General features: G+C 35.9%; 3 protein-coding genes across 3 annotated transcripts; 2 read left to right on the top strand and 1 right to left on the bottom strand.

The window, feature by feature from the left end:
• Positions 1-500: 500 nt before the first annotated feature.
• LOC120637344 (protein O-mannosyltransferase 1) lies at positions 501-10,494 on the top strand. The gene is made up of 9 exons (XM_039909146.1): positions 501-749; positions 831-1,012; positions 1,477-1,778; positions 2,056-2,218; positions 3,283-3,597; positions 4,301-4,583; positions 5,436-5,703; positions 6,694-6,911; positions 7,779-10,494. Exons 1-9 carry the CDS (start codon positions 630-632, stop codon positions 8,268-8,270), a joined length of 2,343 nt encoding a protein of 780 aa, XP_039765080.1. The 5' UTR covers positions 501-629; the 3' UTR covers positions 8,271-10,494.
• A 176-nt stretch (positions 10,495-10,670) lies between these two features.
• LOC120637358 (proteasome subunit beta type-7) lies at positions 10,671-14,480 on the bottom strand. The gene is made up of 5 exons (XM_039909170.1): positions 14,281-14,480; positions 13,937-14,202; positions 12,566-12,736; positions 12,035-12,240; positions 10,671-10,864 (listed from the first exon to the last, which is right to left on the bottom strand). The coding sequence occupies exons 1-5, from the start codon at positions 14,340-14,342 to the stop codon at positions 10,745-10,747; spliced, it is 825 nt and encodes a 274-aa protein (XP_039765104.1). The 5' UTR covers positions 14,343-14,480; the 3' UTR covers positions 10,671-10,744.
• A 334-nt stretch (positions 14,481-14,814) lies between these two features.
• LOC120637356 (dnaJ homolog shv) lies at positions 14,815-17,953 on the top strand. Its single transcript, XM_039909168.1, has 5 exons — positions 14,815-15,383; positions 15,710-15,886; positions 16,605-16,772; positions 17,123-17,333; positions 17,611-17,953. The coding sequence occupies exons 1-5, from the start codon at positions 14,934-14,936 to the stop codon at positions 17,664-17,666; spliced, it is 1,062 nt and encodes a 353-aa protein (XP_039765102.1). The 5' UTR covers positions 14,815-14,933; the 3' UTR covers positions 17,667-17,953.
• The last annotated feature ends 3 nt before the right edge of the window (positions 17,954-17,956 follow it).

Here is a 17,956-nt window from a genome sequence, read left to right as displayed (position 1 = left end):
TAAAGAGTATAAATAAATAAATAAATAATATTTTATTTGCAGTAATAACAGAAGTATTTGTATAATGTGGTACCTACTAAACACCAGGGCTTTGATTGTCAATCATTTTCTTCATATAAAAGATTTTAGAAAGCGTCTGTCGTCAAGACGTCACGCGGTTTAATTAATGAGACCTTAGACAGAGAAGTAAAAGTAAGTTTACTTCTCTGTCTACGAATGAGACCGTTTAAAAGCAGCATTTTAAAAAATATATTTTTGAACCCGGTTCTTGTGTCCGCTATATTGTTTTTAATTTAGCGCTATATTAATTTTTTATTTTATAAAACGTTCGACAAGATTTATTTTTAACCGTCAAAATAAGGACATGAGATTTTCTGGCAGCACCCGACTCGGACGGTTCGAGTGAGAAAAACTAGAACTAGAACACGCGGGTTGGGCTTCTATGCTATGATCAAATTAATCTGTGCTGTACTCTGTGTCCTAGTCCTGCGATCTGTGATTCTCTGTACCTACGTCAGAATTAAAAAATAAACCAATTTCAAATTATAAAATTAAAAATGAAAATAATTTTGTTCTATGCTTTTTAAATAAGTACCTCAAACTTAGTTTTAATGTGAATCACTAATAAAATGGATACAAAAAAAACAGTTAAAAGTCGTAAGGCTGCAAAAGCCTCAAAAGAGGTCATCGAACTTTCTGATTCGGAAAAAAGTTTCTACGAAAGCTCATTAAATAACAAAAGGGAAGTGGTAAGTGGTTCTAATCAATAATAGGCAAAATTTAAGTTTCTTGAAACTACCGTTAGTTATTAAAGTCCGTCTCTATTTTAGGGTGACGGAGCCCCAGCAGAAAATGAATTGGAGACAAAAAATACAACAAAATTAAAGGAAGATGTGGACAAGCCAATCCAGAGTTTATATATACATTTCAAAATAGATCTAGTTTTTATAACATTGCTGCTAGCAGCACTTGGCACAAGACTCTACAATTTACACAACCCCAGATACATTGTGTTTGTATTCAGTCCTAATTTTTTATTAAATGTTAAATGTTTTACAACTGGTTTACGTTTGATCCCTTTATTTTTATTCCCAGTAACTGAAAAAAATGGTTACATTTGTATTAATGTGGTGTGGAATGCCCTTAACTTGAGTACTGTATAGGCAAGTTAATACTCTTTCTCTAGGAGAGACAGACACACACACACAAATTAGACCTCATTCTGAGGCGTGCACAGGGTTATTGACCAGGGTATGCATACAGAATGCAGATGCCATAAAATGGAACAATCCTTTGCATTAATGGGTTATATAAAAATTTTAGGGTATGCAGAGCTTTTGTGCATGTATGAAGTGCACCCCACTGACCTCATTGATTTCTCTCCGTAAAGCAGTAGTTGACTATTATCACATGTTTTGCAAGCCTATTCCATCTCATATATAAAAATAATAATAATAAATTATATATCATTTTTAGGTTTGATGAATTACATTATGGAAGATATGTGACACTATACACAAAGGGTGTTTTCTTTTTTGATGCTCATCCTCCTCTGGGCAAACAGATGCTTTATTTTGCTGGATACCTAGCAGGATATGATGGCAACTTTACATTTGACAGAATTGGCTCAGCTTACCCAGAATCTGTGCCTGTGAAAGCCTTGCGATTTGTTCCAGCTGTCAGTGGTAGTTTACTTGTTGCAATTTCATATCAACTTATGCTAGAAATATCTACTTATCAATCAACTGCTATACTTGCTGCAGTCTTAGTATTATTTGGTAAGTTTATTAAAGATCAGACTTTCCCTATATTTAAGAAGGATTTTCCTTTATTTTAATATATCAATTTAATTTCTTTTTAATGACCTTTAATTGTGTTCATTATGCACAAGGATTTAGACCTACCTTCAAGGTTTAGAGATAGTCCATTTAATTTATTATATATAATAAATATATATAATAGCATATTTAATTTATTTTAACTGAACGGTTCAGAAGCTATGGTTAAGGGTACAGTATCATCATTTTTTTCTGCAAATCATAAATTATGTTTCAGAAAATTCATTCCTAGCACAATCTAGGTTTATGTTGCTTGAAAGCATACAGATATTATTTGGTTTATGGGGCATATTGTGTGTCATCAAAAGCACACGCATAAGTGGTCCTGGCTCAATTATATGGTTATGCATTGGTGCATTTTCTCTTGGGTGCTGTTTTTCGTAAGTTTTTATATAAATTTTATTATTCACATTTCAGCTAAGTTGTTAGACCTAAATAAGGAGATTGTAATTTGTATGTTTTTTGAGAAGAAAGTCTACTATCCTGTTACTAAGAAATGTTATGTCTGTCTTTGTTACATAAGACAGATATTAGACACAAATTTTTGTTGTTACGTTCCTTATATGCAACACCTATTTATCATCATAATCAGTTTCCAAAACCCCAATATACTAGCCATTTTAAAATATTGTAGATCATTGTCATTGTATTAGATACAGCAATACTGTTCTGTACATTGACCTTTATTGTCCATTATGAATTGGTCAAGAGAAAGTTTCAACAATTTATAGAAGGTCACTGTAGTTCAATGTATAGTTCGGGCAGCGAAAGAATATGTTCATGGCAGGCTGAGATAGAAACGATATTGTAACTTTGAAGTGCACTTAATGCCATGGCGGGATGCAACGGCATTAAGTGCACTTCAAATGCTTGCTGAGGGAAGCTACGAGCGCAAGCGCACTAGAGCGGCCACGGCCGATATCAGTGCTACAGTTATTAATGCGGCCAGCCGTGCGGCTCTACTATAAATTTCTCTGTATATATATAATGACAATGTATATCATTGTCATTGTACCATCATCATCTTATCATGAGAAGGGGTTAAAGCCATAGCCCACCACGCTGGCCCAGTGCGGAGTGGTGGACTTCACACACATTTAAGAACATTATAGGTATGGTACGCAGGTTCTCTCAGCTCTCAGGCAGGTTTCCTCACGATGTTTTCCTTCACCGTTGAAGCAAGTGTTATTTTAATTGTTTAAAACGCACATAGCTTAGTAAAGTTATGTCTATTTAGTGGGACTATTTCACGACTTCCTATAACTTGAAATGCTAGTTCAAATTAATTTGCTAGTTTCATAATCATCGTCATACGCCAGCCTTTTAACGTCCCACTGCTGGGGCTGCGCTTCGCATCTCATAGAGAGACGGTTTTAGAGAATAGAACCACCACGCACAAATGCGGGTTGGTGGTCAATACAACTACATTTTTTTTTTATTGCAGAGTTAAATATTCAGGACTATATACATACTACTTGGCAATATTCCTAGTCGGTCGTCAAATGTGGCGACGTATAAGCAATACAGAATCCGTACTAAGACTTGCCCTATCTGCATTATGGAGACTAGTGGTTTTAGTTTGTATACCACTCGCTGTATACATAAGTGTGTTCTACGCTCATTTGGCGATGCTGCCTAAAGCGGGGCCGCACGATAGTGCTATGACCAGCGCCTTCCAAGCTTCCCTTAAAGGGGGCCTCGCTAGTATAACAAGAGGACAACCGTTGCATGTTTCGCATGGCTCGCAAATAACACTAAGGTATGTTAGTGTACTTTTTCATTGCAATTTAACACTTAATTGGCAAACATAGCGAAAAAGATGAGAGGAGGAATAATCAAAGTTTTGGACCTTTTTTGACAAGAGTGGCCACGTACCATATACTCTGTGAAGTGCACTGGCAGAGGAAAGAGGCCTTTATCAAACAGCATGCAAAAATCTGAAATTATATGGTAACTAACTAACTTTTTAATAAAGCTGAGGAATTAATGATTTTAATATCTATTCATACAAAATATGGAACATAAAGTTGGATTTATGTGATCGTAATTTAACTTAATGTTTGTATATGCATCGGATTTTTCAGTTCCGAAAAAACAAGAATAAGAAGTTTCATACACCATTTGCGGTTTAAAAAAAAAAAAGTTAATCGAAAGGCTGGCCTAAAGCTGGATCTGGGAACAGCGCCTGTAGTGTCACCATTGAATTCCTAAATACTCTAGGCTCGAGCCAGAGGCTGTTGGATAGAATATTGTATCAATTCTCTATATGCATCAGTATTGGTACAGATCTCCCAAATTATGCTTATTACGCTCCCATACCGAAGAATCTCCGGAGTTGTTGGCTATCAAACGTTTAATGATAATTACATTTAAAATGGCATCTTCTACAATGGCGCCGTGATAACGTCTATAAAGAATCTATAAGAATCTATATTCGTATATAAAGAATAACTTACTTCCAGACATTCCCACGGCCGTACTTGCTGGTTGCACTCCCACGCGCACGTATACCCAGTGCGCTATACAGATGGGCGAGGCTCCTCCCACCAGCAACAAGTGACGTGCTATAGCTTCAAGGATGTCAACAACTGGTGGATCGTGAAGCGTCCAGACCAGCCTTCTCTGGCCGTGTCGAGTCCGCCCGACGTCATCCGCCACGGCGAGGTGGTGCAGTTGCTGCATGGCATCACGAGCCGAGCGCTCAACTCACACGACGTCGCTGCGCCCGTGTCTCCACAGTCACAGGTGTGTTTTGCTTCTGTATTCCTCGCGTTAGCTGCATGTGATAGTAATATAAATAATTCTTTATTTCGGACATTTGTCCATACCGTGTTAATCATACAAAGGACTTAAACCTATGTTAGTACTTAACAGCTAGAAACAGCCTTATTATACACAAAGGATGCCTTACAATCTACTCGAGCCTCCTGAAGCATATGTGCACACCATCCCAGCACCTCCAGAGAGTGCTGTGTACTGAGGAGGGTTTTGCTTCTCAAGAGCCTGCTCCTCATTGACGCCGCATCGCTAAGAAATCATCTACCCGCGCATCCGCAAACATCTCTGAAGCACTAGAGCGTCGCAGTTCAACACCTCCCTCAGCACATTTTTCACTGAACTCGCAGGGCGTCCACAGACTGCACGTACCTTTTTCTTTTACGGATGGACACTTGCCGATAACCACGTGAGATGTTGCTACGGCGTCACCGGGGGAGTGGGGCGAGCGCGAGAGCGCGCCATAAGAAGAGCCCCAGGGCTTGATGACATCGGGGGGATACAGACTGCACGTGTAAAATTATTGGCAGTAAGCTACAACAACGCAAGCTTTACTTGCGTGGTACACAGTGAAAATCTGCAAGCCAACATATTACTTCGAACTGTCAGCGCACGACGCTCCCGTTCAATATCTATGTCGACAGCAAGGCGTTCGGTTACCATGTGGCCGAGGTACTTGAACTCTGCTACAACCAAGCTTCCAACTGGAAGCTGGGCTTAAACGTATTTTGTTTGTTTTTCCCTCTGGAGACAAGAAAATCACAGTTTCTCGACCTACATTTAGTGTGTTCAACTCTTTAGTAACTATTTTTGTTGTTATAGGAGGTATCTTGCTACATCGACTATAACGTGTCGATGACGGCACAGAACATTTGGCGGGTTGAGATCGTGAACCGCGAGAGTGAGGACGCGACTTGGGACAGCATTCGTTCTCTAGTCAGACTTGTGCATTTGGATTCTGGATCTGCGTTGAGGTTCAGCAGCCGCCAGCTGCCCTCTTGGGGTTTCAATCAACATGAAGTTGTGGCGGACAAGGCCGTCACCCACCAGGACACCATATGGAATGTAGAGGAGCATCGATATACTAAAGGTAATTCCTTCTTGTAAAAATACTAACTTTTGCCTGCGTTCTTTGTTCGAGTTTATTACAGTTTCTTTCCGAATCCCGTGAGAACCGTTCGTTTCCTGGGATAAAAAATAGCTTTTGTTACTCTCTACCCTTTTAAGTGACTCTAAGTCAAAAATTAATTGATCGATTGCTCATTTTGGACGTATTACGGATAACAGAATTTGGAAGGACAAACAAACACTTTCGAATTTATAATATCTATTAGTAAGTATTAGCGGTTCCCCGCAACTTCGTACGCGTATGATGCAACCTTGGAAGACTCCTTGAACCGAGTACCTACGGCCTATGTATAGCGGCGAATTATTTTATTTTTTGTAATTATAGTTTGATATTTATTAAAAATTAAAATTTTAAAATATTGTTTTTAATTTTTTTTGTATTATTTGCAATTTTAATTTGATTTAGGTTAGTTAATTGAGTTAAGAACGTAGTCTGTACATATTTGCTTGTCTTCACAGTATTTTTTTTTAATTTTTGTCATATGGGTATTTGGCCTGAATTCAAGCATTTATTAGTATTATTATTATTATTATTAAATCCTTCTAATTCTGAGAGGAGACCCGTGTCCTGTAGGGGGTCGGTAAAAGGTTGATGATGATGATGAAGTGTCTTCTTTGATCGATTGACGCAGTTTGCCGCAACCCTGCTTTCTGAGCCCAAGGCCGTGGGTTCGATTCCCACAACTGAAAAATGTTTGTGTGATGAGCATTAATGTTGTTCAGTGTCTGGGTGTTTATATGTATATTCTAAGTATTTATGTATATTATTCATAAAAATATTGATCAGTCGTCTTAGTACCCATATCACAAGCTACGCTTACTTTGGGGCTAGATGGCGGTGTGTGTATTGTCGTAATATATAATTATTACTCTTGCGGGGCCTTCAGACGCATGAAGTGTCTGCTTTTTAAATCATGAATAGTGTAATAATAGGCCATTTTACTTGTACCAGCGGAAGATAGGAAGGAACGCGAGCGTGAACTCGTAAGCGCAGAGATGATACCCACCGCGGCGACACAGCTGTCGTTCTGGGATAAGTTCATGGAGTTGCAGTACAAGATGGTTACCCACGCGGCCGACGCGCCGCAGGGCCACATGTTCGCGAGCGAGCCGGTCGAGTGGCCGCTGCTAGTACGATCCATTGCTTACTGGCTCTCTCCCAACTCCAATGTAAGTTTTCGCATATCATAATTGTTTTTAAACCCCCCCCCCCCCCCCCACGCTAAAATGACATGGTGTTGTAAGTTTGACGTGTCTATGTTAATGTGTGTGTACTGGAAATACGATGCCACAGACAGGCGTTTAAACCGATTTGGATTTTGTTTTTTTTTCTCTTTGAAAGTAATAGATCAGTTTTTAATTTTCATCAGTCAAAAGTTGTTATCATATTGTTTAAACGTGTGCAAAATTACCAATAAATTCAATCCCATAAATGAGTGCACCTTTGGGAGCGAATATCCCATTAAATGCCTAATATTGACCACGCTGGGTAGTCTGATCGCATCTATGTCGCTGCTGTCCGACAACGGTCTGAGCTATTCGTCTAGGCTAACCAATTCAAACAGGTTATACCATCACTCACGGGCCACCAGAGCCTCGTCGGTTAGACAGCAGAACACGGGTAGGTGAGGTTGCCAATTTAAAATACTGACTGACTGTGACTAGCCTCTCCCTGACATCCCCCCCGGTAAAGTCGCAGGTAGCCGCTGGACGCAAGCGATACAAGACCGTGGTATTCGGATCTCCCTGTAAAAACCTATGTGGAGGTCCATTCGAGGATAGAATAGAATAGAATAGAAAAACTTTATTGCAACACAACACAATAGGAAAAATACAAGGAAAACAGTAAAGGTGATGATGTGATAATTACACGCCTTTTTTATGTTCCTCTTATGTTAAGGATATACTTTTTTTTTTTTTGGTTTCTTCATACGATGGTAAGATGACGATGATGGTGGTAATATACGCGGAAGCAAATAATGTTAGTTCGAAGTGGCAACTTGATTTTTTTTTGTATATTATAGATTTTAATTTCAGGCTCAAGTGCATCTCATTGGTAATATGATAACATGGTACGCGGGCACTTTATCCGTGCTGCTCTACGGAGGCTTACTCGGTCTATACGCAATCCGCCAGAGAAGAGCTTACTTCGACCTAACGCCACGCGCCTCACAAAAGTTCTACGACGCAGGCTGCGTACTCTTTTTAGGTTACTGGCTACATTATCTCCCTTATTTCTTTATGGATAGAACACTTTTTCTTCACCACTATCTACCTGCTTATATCTTCAAAATCCTACTCCTGGCCTTTGTTATAGATCATATCTACTTCACTATTTGTGTTCATGAAAGTAAACGGTCGTTTACTAATATTTTTATACTGTGCATCGCCATTTGGTTAGCGTATGTAATAATCACATTCCAAAAGTTCAGTGTACTGAGCTATGGGAATACAGATTTGACGGAAACTGACCTTCTCAATCTGAGATGGAAAGATACTTGGGACTTTATACTGCACAAGAAAAAGTAAATTTTCAACTACAGTAATATAATAAGACTGTTTTGGTAATTCTTTTATTGACTTGTTTTAAATGAAACATAGATAATACTCACATTTCACGGCTCTATCGCTGTTTTTGACTCGGTTGTTTCATATAGATAGGATATGTGGTGTAAAGTAATTTTTTTTGTGAGGGACCAATAGTTTTAACGTTAAGTAAGACTTAATCTTAACAATTATTCATGGTTAATTCAACATCTAAGAATGCTCCGGTTTCGGAGTGAAACGTGAGTAGAGGCTACATTGCCGAAGATCTGTTTGGTGTGGAGTATAAGGATTAAAGAAATTATAAATTACACCATACAAATTCTCCTGCTTTTCGCGGACTGTAGCAAATTAAGCTTAATTTTCATAATATATCATGGTTTTCCGCAAAGTAACGCCTGCTTCTATCCAATATAGACAAAGTCTTCTTTATTTGATGAGAAGATATTTAACTACGCACACATTTCACCGCTCTATTGCTGACTTTTACATTATAGAATATGTGGTGTAAAGTATAATTTTATGTGAGGGACCAATAGTTTAAACGTTAATTAAAAGAGAAGATGGTCTTCTTTATTTGACGAGTAGATTTTTTTTGCACAAACACCTACAAACAAACTAAATCAGTACAAACAAAATTGGTTCTTTATATAGCATGGTTGTTTGTTAAAAATAGTTTTTTTAAACCAGCGGAAATTATGAAATACCTATGTTAAGGTTGGCGTTGACTGACCCGCATTGGACGCATGAGATATTCATCAATCTCATATTATATTTCATCAATATTACAGATGTCAAGTCAAAAAATAATGTTATGTATTAAAACATGCTCACTATTTACACACATCTACAAGTTAAGAAAATAAAAGAACAGGAACATATAGATAAAAGTAGAGGAAAAATCTGTTTTATCTGCTTTTAAAGATATCTGCCATGCAACCTAAGAGTCAGGACAAACATATATTGAAGTATGTCTTGAAATTTTACAGTTGTACAAATTGTATGTAATAGTAGATCGTTCAACGAGGGGGTAAAGAAATGTTTAACGTTATAAGAAAACGAAGGATTTTAGAGTAACTCCTGAGCGTAGCAAGGGTGTTGTATCAGAATCCTTAGTAAAGCGAGGATTTTAAAGACGCCCAAAACGAAGGCAGCTTTTCCCCTAAGTTGAATAAGTACTCCACTTTTCACACCTCGCGAGGCAATACAATCAAGTTTGGAGGCATTTTGTTTCAATATTTACTCTATGGTTCGGCTTCATAGGCTCTGATTGTTGATTGTCAGGGATTAAGCGTTAAAGCAATATTAGAATATACAGATATATTAGGATACGCCGTGCGCGATGTTCCTTATTCAAATCATAATAATCCTTCCCTAGGGACTCCAGTACAACTTTACCTACCCCCTAACCCTATAGGATATATTGACGTACTTGACCTTTCAATACTAGGCTATGCAGTTAGGCATTGTTGAGCTAGTAATTTACATACGGGCCAGTCGACGAGTACCTTTAGGTAGATTTTCGTTATAAATTAGGTAAATATAGAGAGCTTAAACTTATAAGGCAATATCACAGTATAGCTTTACATATTATTATAATTAAATGTATATTTAAAACTGTTTAATTTTAAAACGGTGCTACTGCCATAATCTATCACAATTGTTACATTTTAATTTATTTTAAATCTCTTAAAGTTCTTATGTCACAATTTTTAGTAAGTATAGTATGTAAGAGTAAAATGTTATATATGTGTATGTTGTATTTCAATTTACCAGTTGTGCGCAAAATAAATTAGACAAAAAACAAAACTTTGGATTATCGACCGAGGTACTCGGCACTGCTGAATACAGATCACACTCACACTTAGCAAATCGGTATACTTCAAGATATATTTCGGAGAGTATTAAAAACTATTATTAGTATCCACTAGCTTATCGTTATATTATAAAGCTCTAAAGTTTTAAACTGTACACTGTGTACAGAAAATATAGCTTCGGGATTCCACCAGTGCTTTGCTAAAATATTTTCTAAAGTCATGTTTGTTTTGAGTACAACGATAATAAAACAACAACATCAACGAAATAAATACTTACAGATACATTTATAAATACTATTTTTTATGTTTGAAATAAGTTTTTTTATAATGTTGTATTTTATTGACTGAATATTGATTCCGTCCATGGATGATGATTAAAAATTTATACATTTCGTACGTTATTTTGTATACCAATTAAATTATTTTGTTTAATTTTTCAAACGAAAATTTTTCAAAGCAAACGTTCCGTTAGTAGGACAAAGAGGTAGAAGGAAGTAGAGTAACAGACTCTTTTCATATTATAACAAATATTCCAATATCATGTTCAAAGAAACAATTTTATAGCAAAAAGTGTTCATTCATTTAATAAAACTTTTTATTAATACATAGTGGAACAAAACATCAGCGGCTTAAGGTGGACTCTTATTCATCCATTGGCTGCACCTGTCTCACTGACACCGCCTCAACTTCCAGTGGAATGATACGCTGTCTCAACACTGCAGTGGTTCCTAAGGGATATCTGTATGAGCCTTGTTTCTTGCCCTGTAAAAAAGAAGCACCATTTTTTTAATCTGTGCTAATTTAACATCATTATCGACAGCATATAACAGTCCACTGCTGGACAAAGGGCCTCTTCTAACAGAAGCGTTTGCCCATAATCACCCAGTAGAAGCATAGAGGACTGTTCCCGTTATATGACATATTGCCTTAGTATCTTCATACGACGGCCGCGGGATGACGGGGGTTGGTGACAACTGTATTCTAATCTGCAGTCTATCTAACGTGTAACGGTATTACGAAATACTGTGGGTGGGTGCATAAGTATATTTCACCCTGTAAAAATACTAAATCAAACGAAGAAAATGTATCTTTCTTAAGTTTAAGTTTACTTATGACAACCCTGTTGAAGATATAAGACCGACACGTGCATAGTAACTACGCTACGCAACGCGTTCTTAAAGTGACAGGAGTCATTTTAAGGCGTCAAAGTGATACAGCGACTCGATCGATTCTTTCAGCAAAAACATATAACATATTGGCATTTTGGTGTCTCAGATAAGGCAGACAAGTCAGTAAATAATGTACCTCTAAAGCCTTGGAGGCTTCAGATTTACTTCAGTTTTCATTTGCACGTTGTATATAAAAATGCAAGTGTAGTCTTTCATTCTAGAGATGCGTTAGATATACCTCTATGAATGCATGCCTCTATGATTATTAAATAACACTACTATTGATGGTTAGGCAGGTAAACCGAATATGAGAAATTTTGTATTGACAGCTTTTCTCTTAAGCCAGCAAACAATGACGCGCTACACAGTTGGTAGGAATAAACGATATCGAGCAACACAGTTGGTAGAGATAATGAAATTAATAGAACAATGTTCTTACAACTTACGCTGATAGATTGCAACAACAATGACTTGCATTTTAACATTAACCACTGAATTACATCTAAGAGAGATAAGTAAAAGCTTTAAACCATCATAACTTTTAATGTTGTACGTGCACAAACCTGTACCTGTCTAGTGTAGTTACCACTTGCTTGTATAAACTATTTATGATAGTCCTATACTGCATCACCCAGTGTATAGTTATACTAGTATAAGGTGTAGTAGTTATTGTACACTAACCTTAACCTATTGGTTAAGGTTAGTGTACAATAACACCTATATGTATATTACACCTACAGATTATTAATAATATAACACTTACCTTAACATTAGCTTCTTCATATGTCCTAAGATACTGGGCTGGGCCAGTGGTACGGATAACACATAAATCCACATTGGAACCAGATCCCAGGTCATTGAAGATACCAGCAGCTATGGCATCACGCACAAGTTTCTTGCCCTCTTCCTCACTCATATCTGGTTTCCAACGTGCTTCAAAAACTGCCATTGCAGCAAGAGAACCAGAACCTAAAAATGGAAAACATGTTTAGAGTTTTTTTATGTAAGCATTGTTTTCGTTCCCAAGCATGTATGTTTGTCGATATTTTTTTGTATTGAAATTGAAAACAACCTGTCAACATCCTAAAACATCATTCACCTCAATCAAAAAATTTGCCTAAATATTTGAGATCAAAACTGAGATCCTGTCAAGTCTGTCTGTTGGTAGTTATTCTTAACAGGTAGATCAAAGACAATCTCTTCAAATTCAGCTTATCATGATGCCACATGCTAAAGAGGCTAATGAAATGTTACTGTATGCATTATTACAAGCAAACTAAATCAATTTACAAACCCATTGTTGCATAAGGTAGTTTATCAACTGATCCATGAGGGTAAATGCAGTAAATATGGGGTCCAGAACGATCCACACCGCCCAGTACTAGAGCAGCACCAATATGACCTTGGTACCGGAATAACATGCGCTTCAATAATGTTGCAGCCGTTTCTACTGGCACTGTGCGACCTGTAATTATTATATTGTTATTTATTTAAATTTATTTATTGTTGAAGTTATTTTTTCACTAGCCAACAATTTCTACACAATGGGTTGCTTGTTGCATTGAGCAATGATGCAAAACATTTGTTAGATACTTTTTTGCAAATTGCCAATACGGGACGAGTTTCAACCAATTAAAATGATACATATCATGTAACAATGCTCTTGTCTGATATTACCAAACTTGCACCTTAATTAAGCTATAAACATGTTTCCATATAATATTCCAAATAAAAAGATGTAGACTAGTATTAAAAAGGTGAAGAGATTATTTCCTTTTGCAATTGATTTGCAACACTGTTTTTGTGGATAATTATACTAATAAGCATGCTACATTCCACAGTTAACATGGGTCATTTAACATTTTTTTTTTTTTTTATATTGCCTGATCTAATTACTGTATCTTTATTCCATATGTTTAATTATACAATATCAAGCTTTGTATCTCAATGGTGATCCTGTTTCAGATTACTCTGTATAATATCAAGTTTGTTTCCCAAACTGTCCAGACCTCTTTATTATTATTATTATTAAACTCTTTATTTATATACCACAACATCAACATATACAAAATATAATAAAAACAGAAACATAAAGAGAGAAGTAGAAAACAGGGGGCGGCCTTAACACTTAATAGAGATCTCTGCCAGGCAACCTTTGAATTAGGAAAAAAAGAAGAGGAGATTCGACTGCTGGTGGTACAAATGTTTTAAAATACATACATGCAATCTCTATGATCTGCCCAAAATTGACTCAATACAGGTTTATAATGATGATGATGATCATTATAAACCCCTTTGGTTTAAAATTTGTAGCATGTGTTTCAGTTTTTGGAAATACTACCATAAAATTCACGATTCAAGTTATCAAGATATTTTCCAGGTGTATGATGGATTTTATTAAAAATGAAGTAGTTTTTGCAGATTTCAGAATTCCACTCATCTTTGAGCATTAAATAAGGGTAAAAGAAACATCACAAGTTCATCCACACAGTCAATAAAGCACAGTGGGAAAAATTTTGTAAACCCACATGATATCAGAAACTACACACCAACAGTTGCTGGCATGTGCCAGCTAGTGAGATGATTAAATATTGATATCATTCACCTTTATAATATGCCAGAGGTTGTTAGTATGTGTTGTTTATTCAAGATTTGTATGTCTGACCTGTATGCAGACGTTGAAGTTCCAACTGAGATGCAACCGTTTGAGTAGTCATTTCTGTATCAGCAGCTGTTCCTGCCCCGCAACAGTACATATTGCCCGCCAAATAATGTATCTTCTGGCAGTTTTTATCAGACACCACGGTGTTTTCGGTGGCCCGTGTATCAGCGCCCAGTATGACTCCATCAGCATAAATTATACCCACGATGGTGGTACCGGTCTTTGTCGCTTTGGGTGCGGGGAAGCCTTTTTGATCAAGAAAAGCGTTGCTAAAAACAATACAGAGTTAGTAAAATGCGATATACAAAGGATTATCACGAAAGAATCTGGTTTGGTACAGTACATACCGTTGGCAATTTTCGAAAGAAAACCCAGGTGCGGGTATCTCGGGTGCAAGAACGGAAGCCATGGCGGAATTTATTTAGTATTTAGTAAATTCGGTAGGTATCAAATAAACTTTAGAATTAATTCAAACTTGCGTGAGATTACAGAATTTGTATCTGACAGAAGCAAATTCCAAAAGATTGTAGATACTCTTTGTCGGTGTCACAGTTCGGAAATAACATAACATTAGAAACACAGATTAGATAGAAAAACTGTGTCGCACTCCATATAGATAGTTTACATCCTCTTCTCTATAGTGGATGTATACAAAATGAATAAATGTTAAAATATATTTTAGTAATGGCAATATGGCCTAGTACGAGGCTACACGTGATTGGTCGTTTTTTAAACAAAATTGTTATTTCAAATATATATCTTAATGTTCGGAAAATAAAGACTAAAATATTTTATATTTAAATTTGAAATGCGACCTTACGAAACTTAACAAAATTATAACCAATGAAAGTAGGACGAATTGTCTTTTTAGGCTTGTCAAAACACGTATTATGTCAAACGACGAAATCGAAAATGTATCGCGTGTATTGCAGATTTGTTACGGAAAGCATGAAACTTTTGTTTTAGTTTAATAAATAGTTCCTAAGACAAATAATTCAAAATGATAACCTACTCGGCGAGTTTGTGTTTAATGTTAGTATTTTCTTTAGTGCTATTAGTTCTTGCCGGTCGCGATTATTACCAAATTCTTGGTGTGTCACGTTCAGCTACCACCAATGAAATCAAAAAAGCTTACAGAAAGTTAGCAAAGGAATTGCATCCTGATAAGAATCAAGGCGATCCCGATGCATCTCAGAAGTTCCAAGACCTCGGAGCAGCGTACGAAGCTTTGGCGGATTCCGAGAAGAGAGAACTTTACGACAGGTGCGGCGAAGATTGCCTGAAGAAAGATGGCATGATGAATAATAATGATCCTTTCGCGAGCTTCTTTGGTGACTTTGGCTTCCAATTCGGCGGTGAGCCGCAGCACCACGAGACCCCGCGAGGGGCGGATATCGTTATGGAAGTTGTTGTTTCGTTAGAAGAATTATACAATGGAAACTTTATTGAAGTAAGTTCAATTAACTCACATATTATTCTGAAATACTTATTATTAGCAATGAACTTACGATAAAAGTCACTAAATATTTTAAATGTTCTGTATTATTTTCTAATAGTAATCTTCTTTTTACATAAATATTCATCTGGCTCATCAGGATTGTGCTAAGAGTGGGAATCTGATAACCACATCATGTGGAATTAAGACATTTTATATTTCATTCCACTCTTAAATTATTCATTCACAAAAATAAAAGTTAGCATTAGTAAAGTTGATGTCTAAAGCATTTATTGCAATGAGATTTATAATAAATTGAAAGTTATGATTTTTTTTATTAGATGACACGCAACAAACCTGTCATCAAACCTGCACCTGGCACACGTAAGTGTAACTGCAGACAAGAGATGGTAACCCGGAACCTTGGCCCAGGTCGCTTTCAAATGATGCAACAAACTGTGTGTGATGAGTGTCCTAATGTAAAACTAGTCAATGAAGAGAGGCTGCTTGAGATAGAGGTATGTAACACAAACATTTATTAAAATAGATATTTAGCTAATTTAAGATTATGCTTAGAATCTTTTAGGGGGATTTCCAACTACTAGACTAGTGAGTCTTTTGCCATAGTGTGAAGTATATCAATGCAATTGAAAGCCCTAATTAATTTAACATTAATTAAATAATTTTAAATATTTAATGAAATGTAATTCTTACTTTTATTCTTACTTACTAATAATAAATAAATTATGATCTGTTTGTGAGGTTTTTCAATACTTATTCTACATGTTTCACAACCTTTATGAAAAAATTTCAGTGAGCATACTAGTGAAAGACCAGTTAGATTATAAAGACATATAGCTAGTCTTAAACTATATTTTTTACTTAATCTGATTAATCATCATAACCAATATACTTGGGTCAGTGGGATCTGATAGAAATACCCTCTGGCAGAACATATCAAATATCATGGATATCTAAATCTATTATGATTGTCATAATAAGTGTTGATATAATGATAATACGGAAGCTTTGAATCCTTTATTAATAAAATAATAAAAATTTTATCTATGTATATTTAATATATGATTGACTATGTTATTTTTGTTTATTGTAATTTTCTGTATATAATATTCATTTTTTCAAGTATCCATAAACTGTTAACTGTGTTGATAAGATATTTAATAATGCATATTTTAAAGATTATTTACATTAATATACATTTTTACTAAATTTAAGGTTGAAGTTGGTGCTCCAGATAATCACAAATTTAGATTAAGAGGTGAAGGTGAACCCCACATGGACGGAGACCCTGGTGACTTGGTGTTTGTGTTCAAAACTGAGAGGCACCCTCAATACACTCGAAAAGGAGATGATTTATACACAAATGTTACAATCTCATTACAGGTTTCTTGATTTGAATATTTTTAAATTAATTTTTGTATAAGTAAATTTTTTAGTTAGTTTAACACTTAATAAGAATAATCCAGAGTTGTGTAAGATTTTTTAAATAATTTGAACTGTCTTTTGTATTCACACAGTTCAGACTTACAACTTTAGAAGTGTGTACCAAAACAATAATGTGTGATTTTTACTATTATTATTTTTATCAGCTGCTCACACTGCTATCAAGAATCATCTTAAAATGATAATAAAAGCTGAAAAATCAAGCTTCAAAGTTACGTACGTCACGTCATGCTATATGTGAACTTATTCTTTATTCAAGTTTGACCTACAATTCTTTGATCATTCCACAGGATGCGTTGATTGGTTTCACACTGGAGTTAGTGCATCTCGATGGGCACAAGGTAACAGTATCTCGCGACAAGGTGACGTGGGCGGGAGCCAGAGTTCGCAAGAAGGGTGAAGGCATGCCCAACTTTGAGAACAACAATCTGCATGGAAATCTCTATGTAACTTTTGACATTGAGTTCCCAAAGAAAGAGTTCAGTGATGATGAAAAAGAAGGTAAAAAGCTTTCACTTTTAAATTGAATATTAATTTTATGAGCAGATTGTAAAAATGGACTGTCCTCATTGCTATCATGCTTTGCCTGTAAGCATCCCACTGCTGGTCACTGGTTACCTATCTCAAAGGTAAGTGAATTTTTAACTTAGACCCTGATAATAACCGGGACTGATACACTCACTCATGACAAGAGCCAATTTATGCATTAACAAAGAATTTCATTACTATAAACTATGCAGCTACTATCAATATGTTAAACAATCTATTTTTGTTCCAGCATTGAAGAAAATATTAGAACAGTCACCAAATAATAAGGTATATAATGGACTATAGTCAGTGGTACTGACAGCCAGTTATTTATTTAAGTAGTGAATTGAGTGTTTCAGTGTGAACAAATTGTATGTGGTAATGATTTGAGTTGTTTGCGATATATCAAATTTCGTGAAACGGAATAAAATGCACTTATTACTATAATAATAAATGTTATTGTATAATTCGTACCAATGCATAAATATTAAAATAAAACATTTGATTTTTGTTACAACATCTGTATAATTTGAAATAATTCTGTGATCTTACAATAGAGAAACAGCCTTTCAATTATAATTTACAAATAATAATAG

The sequence above is a fragment of the Pararge aegeria genome, chromosome 3 (genome assembly GCF_905163445.1).
Source record: "Pararge aegeria chromosome 3, ilParAegt1.1, whole genome shotgun sequence".
Taxonomy (NCBI): Eukaryota; Metazoa; Arthropoda; class Insecta; order Lepidoptera; family Nymphalidae; genus Pararge; species Pararge aegeria.
The sequence above is the reverse complement of the archived record's forward strand: the minus strand, read 5'-3'. Positions and strand labels throughout refer to the sequence as shown.